The sequence below is a fragment of the Sciurus vulgaris genome (genome assembly GCF_902686455.1).
Source record: "Sciurus vulgaris genome assembly, chromosome: 7".
Taxonomy (NCBI): domain Eukaryota; kingdom Metazoa; phylum Chordata; class Mammalia; order Rodentia; family Sciuridae; genus Sciurus; species Sciurus vulgaris.
The window spans coordinates 118,656,366-118,669,854 of record NC_136467.1 but is presented as its reverse complement, the minus strand read 5'-3'; the positions used below and the strand labels follow the sequence as shown (position 1 = coordinate 118,669,854).

General features: G+C 38.5%; 1 protein-coding gene across 1 annotated transcript in view; it reads left to right on the top strand.

Moving 5' to 3' along the window:
- DNAH8 (dynein axonemal heavy chain 8) overlaps nt 1–13,489 on the top strand; it is a gene marked incomplete at its 3' end in the record, with an annotated part of 249,573 nt that overhangs the window by 132,797 nt on the left and 103,287 nt on the right. Inside the window, exons 55-60 of the mRNA XM_079148326.1 lie at nt 1,595–1,758; nt 2,544–2,736; nt 4,778–4,900; nt 6,784–6,914; nt 8,809–8,962; nt 10,279–10,443. Coding sequence (XP_079004452.1) covers nt 1,595–1,758; nt 2,544–2,736; nt 4,778–4,900; nt 6,784–6,914; nt 8,809–8,962; nt 10,279–10,443 — 930 coding nt within the window. The remainder of the gene's footprint in view (nt 1–1,594; nt 1,759–2,543; nt 2,737–4,777; nt 4,901–6,783; nt 6,915–8,808; nt 8,963–10,278; nt 10,444–13,489) is intronic.

The window sequence follows — 13,489 nt, the reverse complement described above, 5'->3', positions numbered from 1 at the left end:
AGGGGAGCCAGCATGCAGTGGTGCACGCCTGTCATCCCAGCCTCTGGGGAGGCTCAGGCAGGAGGATTGCAAGTTCAAAGCCAGCCTCAGCAACCTGGCAAGGCCCTAAGCAACTCAGCTAGACTCTGTCTCTAAATAAAATATAAAAGTGACTGGGGATGTCGTACAGTGGTTAGGTGACCCTGGGTTCAATCCACAGTACCAAAAACACAAAACCAAACTTAAGAGATAGTGAAGCAAAGGGAAGAACCAGATTAATATATAATGAGAAGAAGAGGAAAAGAAAGGAACTTTAAAAAAACAAACAAAACAAGTTCTCTTTATAGATTGCTTCCCTTGCCAATGGCAGCCACTGTAGCTACAGTCTTACCATGAAAAAAAAAAAAAAAAAGCAGCATCTATACAACCTTACCCCTCTGGGTATTTTTTTTTTTTTAACATATTTATAGTATAAATGTGTGTTTTATATTTTAATGGGTAGAATGAACATTTTATCTTGCAATGGAACTGAGCAAAGAGGGAAATTGAGAGGCGATAGATAAAATAACACCTCTTTCCGTCTCGCCATGCTTCCTGCTGTTTTAACTTGTACTGTGAATTAGCCTGCAAAAATTACTCTTTGAACTCAATAGGGCACTTTTTCAATATAGGAAGGGGTTATTCTATGAATAGGTACTGAAGAGAGCATTTACTTTCCTGGATTAATGGTGTGGGGAGTTTGCTTTGTATCACCCAAATGATGGTTGTTTTTACTTTCAAAAATGATGGTGATGATATCAATTAAGACCTTTGCTTTCCACACCAGCAATACCTCCAGTGAACCCCTTCATTGACATCTCTCTGAGGAAGAATGTGTTGTTGTTATAGCTTTGTTATTTTAGATACTAGAGGTTGGTGGAAATAGTAAGTAAATTAGCATGGCTGAATACCATGTTTGTGCTTGCACACTGAAGACAGAAAACCACCTCTTACAGCTGCGTGTCTGTCTTGCCTGTTGGCTGATTATAGCTATCCAAGTATGTGAAAGATATTGATTGAATTGGGTGCCCATAGTGAAATTGAGGTTATGATCCAGAAATATATTTATGGAAATCCAAATGCATTGAGGACTTTAATCAAAGCAGTCTATAGAAGATAGTTGTTATTGACTTCAGAAGTGAACATTTATTGTTTTTACCTGCAAGATAACCAGCTGATGTTCAGTTTTACTTGTTATGACATATTTCCATATATACACGAGTAAAATTAACAATGATTAGAGGTGATTTGTCCCACAGCTCATATAGTTCTTAAGAATTCAGGGGGAAATGAATGGCTCAGAACCACTAATGGTGGGAGACCAAGGCTTTGGAATCTGCGTCTAGTGCATTATTCTTGAATCCATCCTGTTCAAGGGCTTGATGGTCTTTTAAATTCCCTTGATTTATTTATGTTGTGTTTTTTTCTTGTCAGTGCTATGACAAAAATATGAACTTGATTTATTTGCTCAGCCTATTTTGTCTAAAATACAATTTGTGAGATAGAAATAGTTCTAAAAACAGTTCTACTTTTTGTATCTGAAAACTAATTGAGAATATTAATTTTTTTTCACTAGATGAAGATGCTGCCAACTCCTTCTAAATTTCATTACATCTTTAATCTTCGTGATCTTTCCAGGATTTGGCAAGGAATGTTAACCATAAAGGCTGAGGAGTGTAGTTCAATGTCTGTCCTCATGTCACTTTTCAAACACGAGTGCAACAGAGTAATCGCAGACAGGTGACTATTACGGCCCTTGAGTTTAAACGTGCCACCTGAGACATTTATGCAAGCAGTTTGATTCTTGCATTTTCTACTCAGATCAACTGAGTAGTGCCTTTAGTTTCAATATCTTTTATAAGGCACTGATGGTCTTTTCCACCGGGATCACCTTAAAAAAAATGCTCTGCCAAGTTGTGAGTCTGGTATTGCAGACTCTTTATACATCTTTATACATCACCACATCATCTAAGTGTTGATAAAACTCAGCAGCAAACCTGAGTTGTGTAGTGAACTCTGTGTAGGTTTTGTACGATGAAATCTGGTTTCAGTAATCTTTGAGTCGCCATCTCCTCATCTTTAATACATGTTTAATGCCAGTCTCACAAACCTGTGAAGGGTGTACCGCAGTTTCTCATGCACAGGTGATACTCATCAAATGCTCGTTCCCCTTCATCCTTTTTTCCTCTTGATACTGTAAGTTTGAAGGACCTTCATGCACTGTGTGTCCCCTAACCCAGAAAGAGGACACTTACCTGCCACTAATCATCGAGTCTGCTCTTCTATTGCAAGTTTTAGGGCCCACAGGTCTCACCTAAGTGATTCATCTGTGTTTCCTGTAAGCAGTTATTGTCTTAATGGAGTCATGTCCTTTTTGTCAAAATGTGGGACATACCGTTTCCCTGTCTTGAGGTGAGGAAGGTGCAGAATTGGGCCTAAGGGCAATTGGAGGGAGGCTCAGACTGTGTTCAGCTAGAAAAGATGCTTTCACATTTTTTATCCTTACTGGTACATTTTTCTTTCAGATTTATAACTCCTGAAGATGAGCACTGGTTTAACGTACATCTTATTCGTGCCGTTGAAGAAAATATTAGCTCCGAAGCAGCATCAGCTATTCTGCCTGAACCATACTTTGTGGATTTTCTTCGTGAGATGCCTGAACCAACCGGTGATGAACCTGAAGACACTGTGTTTGAAGTACCCAAAATCTACGAACTGGTATTCATTTCCATCTGGTTCTCTTTTAAAAATTTACATCTCTTTTTAAAAATGTTTTATTTGTTCTTTTTAGATATACATGACAGTATATTTTGACATGTTATACATAGTATAACTTATTCTAGTAGGAACCCATTATTGTGGTTAAACATGATGTGAAGTTTCACATATATGAACATAGGAAAGTTATATCTGACTCACTCCACTGACTTTCCTGTTCCTGTCTCCCCTCCCTTCTCTTCATTTTCCCTCTGTCTAATCCACTGAACAAATTTCCATCTCTTAAAAGAGTTTTTTGGATCACTCACCTCACTAGATATTGCCCTCTGTACCTAAATCCACCACTGAGTTGCCATAAATTCTAAGTTATTTTTGTGCTGTGATTGGTATGCACCAAGTAAAACATTTCTTTCAAGGAAATCTAGAAGCAATCTTCTTAAACCCAGTTGTAAAACAAGTATGCCTACTATCACCACTTTATTTAATAATGCTTTGAACATCTTGACGGTGCACCACAATTAAAATAGATGTTAAATTAATAATATACTTTAATAGTTAAAAATAGATATTACTACCATGTAGGGGGAAAAAAACACAAATTATTGGTAGATGACAGGATTATCTATATAATCCAAAAGGATTTTGAATCTGTTTTAACTAGTAAGAATTCAGCAAGTTGATCAAGTGTTACATAAATATGAAACTCAATAAATGTGCTCCATCAGGGGTTGGTCAATTCGCTAGTCTTGCCAGCTGCCTGTTTTTGTTAGACTTGTGAGATAAGAAGAGTTTTACACTTTTCAGTGCTTAGGAAAAAAATCAAAAGAAGAATAATACTGGGTGACACATAAAAACTATACAGAATTCTAACTTCGGTGTTCCTAAATAAAGTTTTATTGGAACACGGCTACACCCATCTGTTCACTTACTGTCTGGGGCTGCATTTGCCCTGCGAAGGCAGAGTGGAGTATCGCAACAGATATTGCATGGGCTCCAAAGCCTAAAGTATGTACCATCTTGCCTTTACAGAAAGTTTGCCAGCCCTTGCCAACAATCACAAGGTAGAAAAATATAACTTGAACGTCTTTTTTCAGGGCTGGGATTGTGACTCAGTGGCAGAGCACTTGCCTAGCACAGCACTGGGTTTGATTCTCAGCACCATGTATAAATAAATAAAATAAAGGTCCATTGCCAACTTTAAAAAAAAAAAAAAAAATATATATATATATATGACTTTTCACCCAACAGCAGCAATTCTGAGCTATAAAACTTGACTAAGTAGAAAACACATCATTCTTCCTAAATTTATATAAAAATATGTACATATATATGTTTAATGAAATTCAAAACAAGATTCCAAAGGGATTTTGTTTCGGGGGTGGATACTGGGGATTGAACTCAGGGTCTGAGCCACATCCCCAGCCCTATTTTGTATTTTATTTAGAGACAGGGTCTCACTGAGTTGCTTTTGCTGAGGCCAGCTTTGAACTCATGATCCTTCTGCCTCAACCTCCCAAGACACTGGGATTATAGGCATGTGCCACCATGCCGGGCTTCAAAGGGATTTTTTTTTTTTTTAAATGAGGTCACTTAACAAAGTAATTCTAAAGTGAATGTAGAGCAAAGAAGTCAATGGGAGGGAATAATTTGCAAAATGAGGGGATGAGTTTTTACTTTGGAACATCAAAGATTTGTTTAAAAGTATACATTTTAAAAAGCCAGAAACAGTATTAAAAGGCAGATGCAATGGAGAAAATTTATGCTGTGTTCTATTGTTGATTGGCATGACTGGGAATTGGTGCTAGGCCTCTTGAAGGGAAAGGTCAGAAATGATTCTGTACTGGAAGCCAACTAATGTGGCTCGGTTTCAGTCCTCTGAAAATGGAAATAACTAAAAGTAGACTAACAAGTGACAAAGCCCTGGATGTCCATCAAGTTTAAAAATTTTTTTAAAAAATAATTACTTTTGAGTGCCTTTATAATTATGACTTTAAAAATATTTGTATCTTAAGTATTATTTTCTCTCTTTCCCCATCTACAGATACCGTCCTTTGAATTTTTGGCTGAAAAACTGCAGTTTTATCAGAGGCAGTTCAACGAAATCATTAGAGGAACTTCTCTTGACTTGGTGTTTTTTAAAGATGCAATGACCCATCTAATTAAGGTTCTAAACTGTGGATTAGATAATAATCTGATAATAATTAGATGATGTCAAAGCTTAGTGCATTTCATAGGTAAACCTATTGCGGGAGGATAAATTCATAAGGTAGGTAGATCAGGCACCTGTGTTTACCCTTCTGTAAGGGTATACACAGGTTGGGTCAGTGAAATCAAGTCTGAATAAGAAACTCCAGGTTGAATCAACCTGCTGGGCAGCAAATGTTTTTCAAGAGCAAATTCATGGTTTTTGTGTTCAGAGGTTTGGGCTGCCTGAGTCAAAGAGTTTCTTCACCTTCCAAAAGAGGAAGGTGGAGAATCTGTGAAGAAATAGACCCTCCTTGAATTCTGTTGTGATATCATGAGAATCTTGTTCCCCATGGAGGAAAAGACAAAGCTTGACAAGCGCCTATTTCATGACTGGCCAATGGATTATGGGTAGACTGATGGGGAAAGGGGTAAGGCAGTGTGCGGTGCTGATGAGAAAAGAGAAGCTTACTGGAGGTAGCACTGGAAGGGAGCATGGTTTGATTCAAGCCTGAAGAGTTATAGAAAGAAGTTGTTTGCTTATGTAATTGGTTGATTGAAAAGGAGTTCTTCCAAGAAAGGAAGCTATGGAATGGAGAAGATTGATCAAGAGGAGTCAGAGCTGGTGAAATCCCATGTGTCCTAAGGTTGTCCAACACTTAATAACTGAGCACCTATTGTGGCTAGGTGTTGGAGGCCTGAGACCCTGTTCTAGTGTAGAACCTCAGAAGTGATTAGCATGTTTCCAGATCTATTAAGCATCATTTAAAAACCTATATAATATCATATCATTAAAAAATCTACACAGACTAATAACATACTAATCATTAAACACCTCAAGAGTAGTGTTAAGGAGACAGGATTTAATGTAAGACAAAGACATAATTCCTATAATGTCCAGTATGTTAAATTAGAAGTTGCTGGATTGATTATAATGCACAAAGACTTTTCAAGTTTTGTTTTTGTGCCATTGTTACTTTATTGCTTATGTTTTGTAAAAATTATAAAATTATTTTGAGGGCTGGGGAGATAGCTCAGTTGGTAGAGTGCTTGCCTTGTAAGCACAAGGCCCTGGGTTTGATTCCCAATCCCCAGCACCCCCCAAAAAAATTATAAAATTATTTTGACTTAAAAATATTATTTTTATGACATTAATAGATTTAGTGATCCACCTAGATTCTTTTTAATGAGTGATGTTAATGTAAAATACAGCCTCTTAGCAATGTCTTCAAATGGCCCATGTGAGATTTAAACCACCATTTGACTCCAGTTCTCATTGAGGGAATCAGTTATAGAAAAGCAATACAAGAGTGAAGACTGTCTCTCTAAATCTTTTTCTACAAACATCACTCTGTAGATGTTCTACAAACATCTACTCTGTAAGTAGAATGTTGGTGCTTTTAAAAAAATATTTTGTTGGCAGAGACCTGATAGAGGCAGTATTTGTTGTAGAGACAGGTGTCCTCAAGATTCAGTATATTAGACTTTTCACATCTTCTGTGGATTGGGAAGAGCAAACTTCATCATCCATGGAATCTAAAAATAATAATAAAATTAAGAATACACACCCAGAATAGTTGCAAAATAGAAGAGTAAAACCAATTTGTTCTATTTTGTCATGATGCAAACAGATGGGCAAAGAAAGAACTTGAGTTGGATAAATAACCACGAAACTTTAATTTTTACCATCCCAAGATACACTGTTATAAGGAAAAAAATCTAATATAGTCTAGAATCATATGGTCAAATGTTGGAGCCCTAGAGTGCAAGAGAATGTAAATATTTGCATCCTTTGTTTCTTTTTTTTTTTTTTTTTTTTTGCATCCTTTGTTTCTAATAAATATTTTAAAAATTTCAAAACAGATTTCACGTGTAATTCGAACTTCCTGTGGAAACGCATTGCTGGTGGGTGTCGGTGGTTCAGGAAAACAAAGTCTTTCAAGATTGGCCTCTTTTATAGCTGGATATCAGATATTCCAGATAACATTAACCAGGTAGGATAAAGGAAAAAAAAATGACATACGTTTTCAGGAGTTAATTTCTATGGAGTTAAATGTTTGATTTTTAAAAAAGTGCAAAAGTTTGGTGTAACTTTTAATTAAGCTTTTATTTATGTATTATCTATATAAGGGAACATACACAAATCACGGGTGTCACAAAGTACACCTAGCCAGCCCACAGACAAAGAAATACAACTCTCCTTGTTCCCTGAAGAATCCCTGTGTCACCTCTCTGTCATTACCACCCTGAGGGTAAGCCTGATGGTTAGTTTTTCCTAATTTTGAACTTTTGAGTCATGCTGGTTTTGCTGTTTGGTTACCCATTGCTATTCTTGTACTACGTGAGAGTCATCCACGATGCTGTATGTAGCAATTGTTTGTTCATTCTTGTTGGTGTATGTAGTATATCACCACCATCCATTTATCCATTACACTGTTCAAAAATATTTGGTTTTTGACAGATAGTGTTTCTGAATATTCTTATACACGTTTAAGTATACACCTAGAGGTAATACAGCTGGATATAGATTATGCAGATATTCAGCTTTATGAATCTGTGCGTTTGTCAGCTTTTCATTGGTGTGACCAAAATGCCTGACAAAGACAGAGGAGGAATCGTTTATTTGGCTCATGATTTCAGAGCTGTAGTCCATGATGGGCCAACTTCATTGCTCTGGGCCCAGGGTGAGGCAGATATCATGAAGGGCACAGTGGAAGAGCCCGCTCCATGCATGGCAGCCAGGAACCAAAGGGGAAGGGGGTCACAGGGAAGACATATCCTTTCAGGGCACACCCCAGTGGCACACCTGCTCCAGCCAGGCCCCATGTGCCTCCAGGTATCACCCAGTCAGTCCATTCAGACGAGGATGGGCTGATATGTTGCAGCTGTCACAATTGAATCATTTCACTTCTGAATATTCCTGCATCAACACAGGAGCTTTTGGGGAACACCTTATATCCAAACCATAAAAATCTACAAAGGACTTTTCCGGAGTCGTTGTACCAGTTTACATTTCCATCAGTGGTTGGCATAGGTTTCGTTCGCTCTGCATCCTTGCCCACCCTTGGCATTGTGGGTGTCTTGCTGTCTCATTGTGGTTTCAGTTTGCATTTCCCAAATGACTACCAGTGTGCTTCACTTTTTCATCTTTTGTTGGCCGTTTGGATAACCTCATTTGCCCATTTAAATAAATAGGTTTTTTGTTTTTCTTTTTCATTTGTTCTAATTAGTTACACATGACAGTAGAATGCATTTTGACACATCATACATAAATGGAGTACAACTTCTCATTCTTCTGGTTGTACATGGGGTAGAGTTACTGCACGTAAGGTAATAATGTCTGACTCTCTCTACTATCCTCCCTACCCCCATACCCCTTGCCCCCCTTCACTTCCCTCTGTCTGATCCAAAGCACCTCTTTTCATCCTAGCCCCTAGCTCCTGCTTATTGTGAATTAGCATCCACATATTAAAAAAAACATAAAAAATTGAATTATGATGCTTTTTCTCTTATTGACTGTTAGAAATACTTTATGTATAATTGGGTATAATTAAGACTGCAGATTGCAAATACCTCCTCCAAGTTATTGACTTGCTTTTTTACTCCCTTAGTGGATCTTATTTTCAATGAAAATTTATCAAATCTTTTAGCCTTCATGTTTCATGTTTCATGTTCTTTGTATTGTTTAAGAATCATTGTTTCCCAAGGTCACAAAGAGATTTACCTATGATTTCCTTCACATTTACAAGTAAAATGTACTACTTTCACATTTAGAACTACAACCCACTTAGGATTTTGGTTTTGAGAATAAGTCTTGGCTACACACACACACACACACACACACACACACGTGTTTAATTTTACATTTCCTATCACTTCTATTTTTAGGTCTTATAACGTCAATAATCTAACAGATGACTTAAAATCTTTGTACAAAGTTGCTGGTGCTGAAGGGAAAGGCATCACCTTCATCTTTACTGACAATGAGATAAAAGACGAGGCATTTCTAGAATACCTTAACAACTTGCTGTCTTCAGGGGAGGTAGGTCTCAGGAGTAGAGAAAAAGCCCCTATGGTAAAAATGTGAATTATAGTTATGTGGGAAAAGAAGCCACCCTTCATAAACAAGTGAGGCCATTTATCACATTCTTGATTTGAGAAATGAGATTTAGTCAATTTTTTGTAGTTTATGTGAAATGAACTCTGCCCACCGCTAGATTTGTTTTGTATAATTTGTTCTATTTTAAGTATGGTTCCTTACTTGTCTCTTTAATCTTCAGTTCGGTCCTATCATTTATTTTAGGAGACGTCTCTATCCATTTGTTTTCTAGTCAGGAGTATAGAGTGGTTCTAAGAATTGAGTTATCTGAAGGGGGTGTTGGTGTTGCCGCTTCTGATACCACTTGTATCAGCACTTCCGTGACCACTCGTGTGCTTGACACTTCATTAGAAGGACTCACAGGGCTCAGCACAGAGTTGCACTTGTGGCTAAGATGGGTTACAGCAACGCAGTGAGAGTGCACAGAGGGATCAGCAAGGGAAAAGTCATCACCGGAGTCAGGAGGAAGCCATGTGCAGGCATCCTGTGCTGCCTCCAAGAGGGCGATACAGAATGTGCTGTCCCAGGATGAGGTGCAGGAACAGGTACACTGTGCTTCTTCTCAGGGCAGCCTGTGTGAGACCCAGAGTCCAGTGGTTTCACTAAGAGCTGGTCATGTAGTCCTCCTTGGCTCACCTCACATGCCAAAGTTCCAGGCTCCAGGGGGAGGGCAGGTGTTTACTGTCCATCACAGTGTTTGCATGCACAATCCAGGCACAGAGGAACAGCCTTGCCAATTAGTAATGGAGGAGGCATCCCCAAAGTCAAGTTCCCAGAGGCCAGCCAAGGGCCAGCCCTGCAAGCGCACCACCTTTAACTCTGCCCTGCACAGTGGTGATACTCATGCTTAATGGTGCAAGAGCAGGTTAAATATCTTGGAGCCAGATTTGAGAAGACTGACTAATCACTGGACATTTTAAGGAGTTGATCAGCTTGGTGGGGACATTTTTGTTTTGTTTTGTTGTTTTGCTTTTTTGTTTGTTTTTGTTTTGGTACCAGGGATTGAACCCAGGCGTGCTTTACCACTAAGCCACAAAATATTTTTTTTTGATGATATCTATTTGTGCATAGGGAAATATAATTTTCTTTTGATCAATAGAAAGTTACGTTGGCAATATCTGGCCAAACAGGCATTTGGCTGTGGAGGTGCAGAAAGAAAATATGAAACACAGTGACATGTGGGGGGTGGAGAAGGACCAAACTTTGGCAGTGTGGGGAACTCTTAAAGTATGGAATGCTTTCTTATCTGTTCCTCAAAGATCTCCAATTTGTTTGCACGGGATGAGATGGATGAAATCACCCAAGGACTAATATCCGTGATGAAACGGGAGCTGCCCCGTCACCCTCCGACCTTTGATAATCTGTATGAGTACTTCATTTCCAGATCCAGAAAGAACTTGCATGTTGTTCTCTGCTTCTCTCCAGTGAGTCTTCCTCTATTTTTCTTTTATCTATGCAAGAGGCGCTACTTATTTAAAAGTGCCCTTATAGTCTCTCTTCTCTGATGAGATATTTGCTCAGAAATTAACATTTGTTTCACTGAATTACAATGAACACTTTTGCCACCAATCTCCATTGATCAACATCTAATTACCAGCATGATTGTTTAAAATATTCATATTATTAGAAATTATGGCTGAGCTTACAATTTTCATTAATTACCAAGAGATATATTGTTTGAATTTTAAGGAATTTGATGATACAATCTCCAAATCTCCAACTATCCCTCCATTATGGACATACCATCTAGAAAGTCGCTGGTGTAGGTTTGAATATCTCTAGTTCGCTGTGCTGCCTGGTACAGTAGCCATTAATCATATATGGCTATTTAAGTTTTTATTCATTAAAATTATATAAAAATAAAACTTCCATTCCTTAGTCCCATTAGCCCTATTTCCAGTGAACAATGACTATGTGCAACTAATGGCTACCAAGCTGGAAATGACATCCATAGGACATTTCCATTGTCACACAGAGTTCCACAGGACAGCTCTGTGAGGTCTCGCTAATCCACAAAGTTGCCTGCTTCAGTTTTAGATCATCTGATTTCCAGAGCTCTTCTTTATGATCAATTGAATTTTGTCTCTGTATGTTTCTCCTCTGCTTCTGATTTTACCTTGTAAAATGAACCCAGTTCCTGTCCCACGTAAAGCTTTTCAGATATGTGGAGGACGTTTTTGCAGGATCCCTAAGTAGTTTCTTTCTTAGAGCAAGCATCTGATCCTACAGCCTTCTGCACTTGTCCCAGAGTCCAGGTTCTTCATTGTCCTTGTCCTCTCTCTCCCAGTGTTGCCAGTTTTCTCTTAGAAGGTCGTTCCTGGAATGGAATCCTAAAGTGCCGATGTAGTCCCAGAACAGGATGAGTGGAGTGCATCACCTTCCTTCTTCTGAATGTTAAATTTGTACACTGTTGCAGCCCAAGAAGAGTTTGTTTTTGTACTTTGGCTCAGCATGCTTCCATCTCTCTTTAGCTGACTGATAATTCCTCTGTTTCTCATGCTTTTTTAAAAAATACTTTTAGTCATAGTTGTGATATCCCCAGTTATCAGTGATGAGTTCTGCTTCCTCAAATGTTGAGGTTTGAGCATTAGAGAAGGACGCCAAGCAAGCACAGAGAGCAGGCTTTTTCTTTCTTTCTTTTTTAAAAATATTTTTTAATTGTAGGTGGACACAATACCTTTATTTTATTCATTTATTTTTATGTGGTGCTGAGGATCGAACCTAGTACCTCACCTGTGCTAGGCAAGCACTTCACCACTGAGCTACAACCCCAGCCCTAGAGCAGGTTTTATTTAAAAGTAGCAACACAGACTTCTTCCGGGAGGGAGAAAGTGGTCTTGGCTGGTATTCTGTATCCCAAGAAGTGAGAGTACCCTGCCCCTTTTATAGACTGAAGTTTCCTTTATTTTCTGCTCTTTCCCGGCCTCATTTCTTTCCTGAGTAGGCCCAGGAGATGCCCTTGGGATGGCCAAAAGGTGAGAAGCAGATGGGCCCGGGGAAGGACCAAATGGAGCCATAGGGGCAGGTAGCAGCCAGGGGGCATTTATTAGCAATTCCCTGTCTGCAGTCTTTTGGGAGGGGTAGTATAGGCAGGTGATCTTTGAGAAGTATTGGAATGAGTTCTTCTTCGAAGGTCTTGTAGAACTCAGCGGAGGATCTGTCTGATCCTGGGCTTTTCTTGGATGGTAGGTTTTTAATGGCTTCTTCTATTTCATTGCTTGATATTGATCTGTTTAAATTGTGTATGTCCGCCTGGTTCAGTTTGGGAGGAGCATATGTCTTTAGAAATTTGTCAATGCCTTTGGTAGTTTCTATTTTGTTGGAATACAGATTTTCAAAGTAGCTTCTCATTATGTTCTGTATCTCAGTGGTGTCTGTCATGATATTTCCTTTTTCATCACAAACTTTAGTAATTTGAGTTTTCTCTCTCCTTCTCTTTGTTAGTGTGGCTAAGGGTTTGTCTATTTTGTTTACTTTTTTCAAAGAACCAACTTTTTGTTTTGTCAATTTTTTGAATAGTTTCTTTTGTTTCAATTTCATTGATTTCAGCTCTGATTTTAATTATTTCCTGTCTTCTACTTTTGCTGTTATTCTGTTCTTCTTTTTCTAGGGCTTTGAGCTGTACTGTTAGGTCATTTAGTTGTTGACTTCTCATTCTTTTCTGGAATGCGCTCCATGCAATGAATTTTCCTGTTAGTACTGCTTTCATAGTGTCCCAGAGATTTTGATATGTTGTATCATCGTTCTCATTGACCTCTAAGAATTTTTTTATCTCCTCCCTGATGTTTTCTGTTATTCATGTTTCATTCAATAGCATATTATCTAGTGGTGACAGCGGAGGGTAAAAGTCACCCAGAATTATTGTGTTGTGTCTATGTGATTCTTGAAATTGAGAAGGATTTATTTGATGTACAGGGATGCACCATTGTTTGGGGCATAAATATTTACTATCGTTATGTCTTCCTGATTTATGGTTCCCTTAAGCAGTATGAAATGTCCTTCTTTATCCCTTCTGACTAACTTTGGCTTGAAGTCCACTTTATCTGATATAAGGATGGAAATCCCTGCTTTTTTACTGAGTCCATGTGCGTGGTACGTTTTTCCCATCCTTTCACCTTTAGTCTGTGGATGTCTTTTTCTATGGGATGAGTCTCTTGCAGGCAGCATATTGTTGGGTCTTTCTTTTTAATCCATTCTGCCAGTCTGTGTCTTTTGATTGATGAGTTTAGGCCATTAACGTTCAGGGTTATCATTGAGATATGATTTGTATTCCCAGTCATTTGGCTTATTTTTGGTTTTAAGTTGACTTGGTTTCTCCTTTGAGTGGTTTTTCTCTAAGGTAGTTCCTCCGTTTGCTGACCTCCATTGTTGTTTTTCACTTCTTCCTCATGGAATTAGGCAGGTGATCTTGGTGATCAAAGGGCTCTGGAGACATTGATATTCCAGTCTCCCAGGGGCCGTTTCCAACTT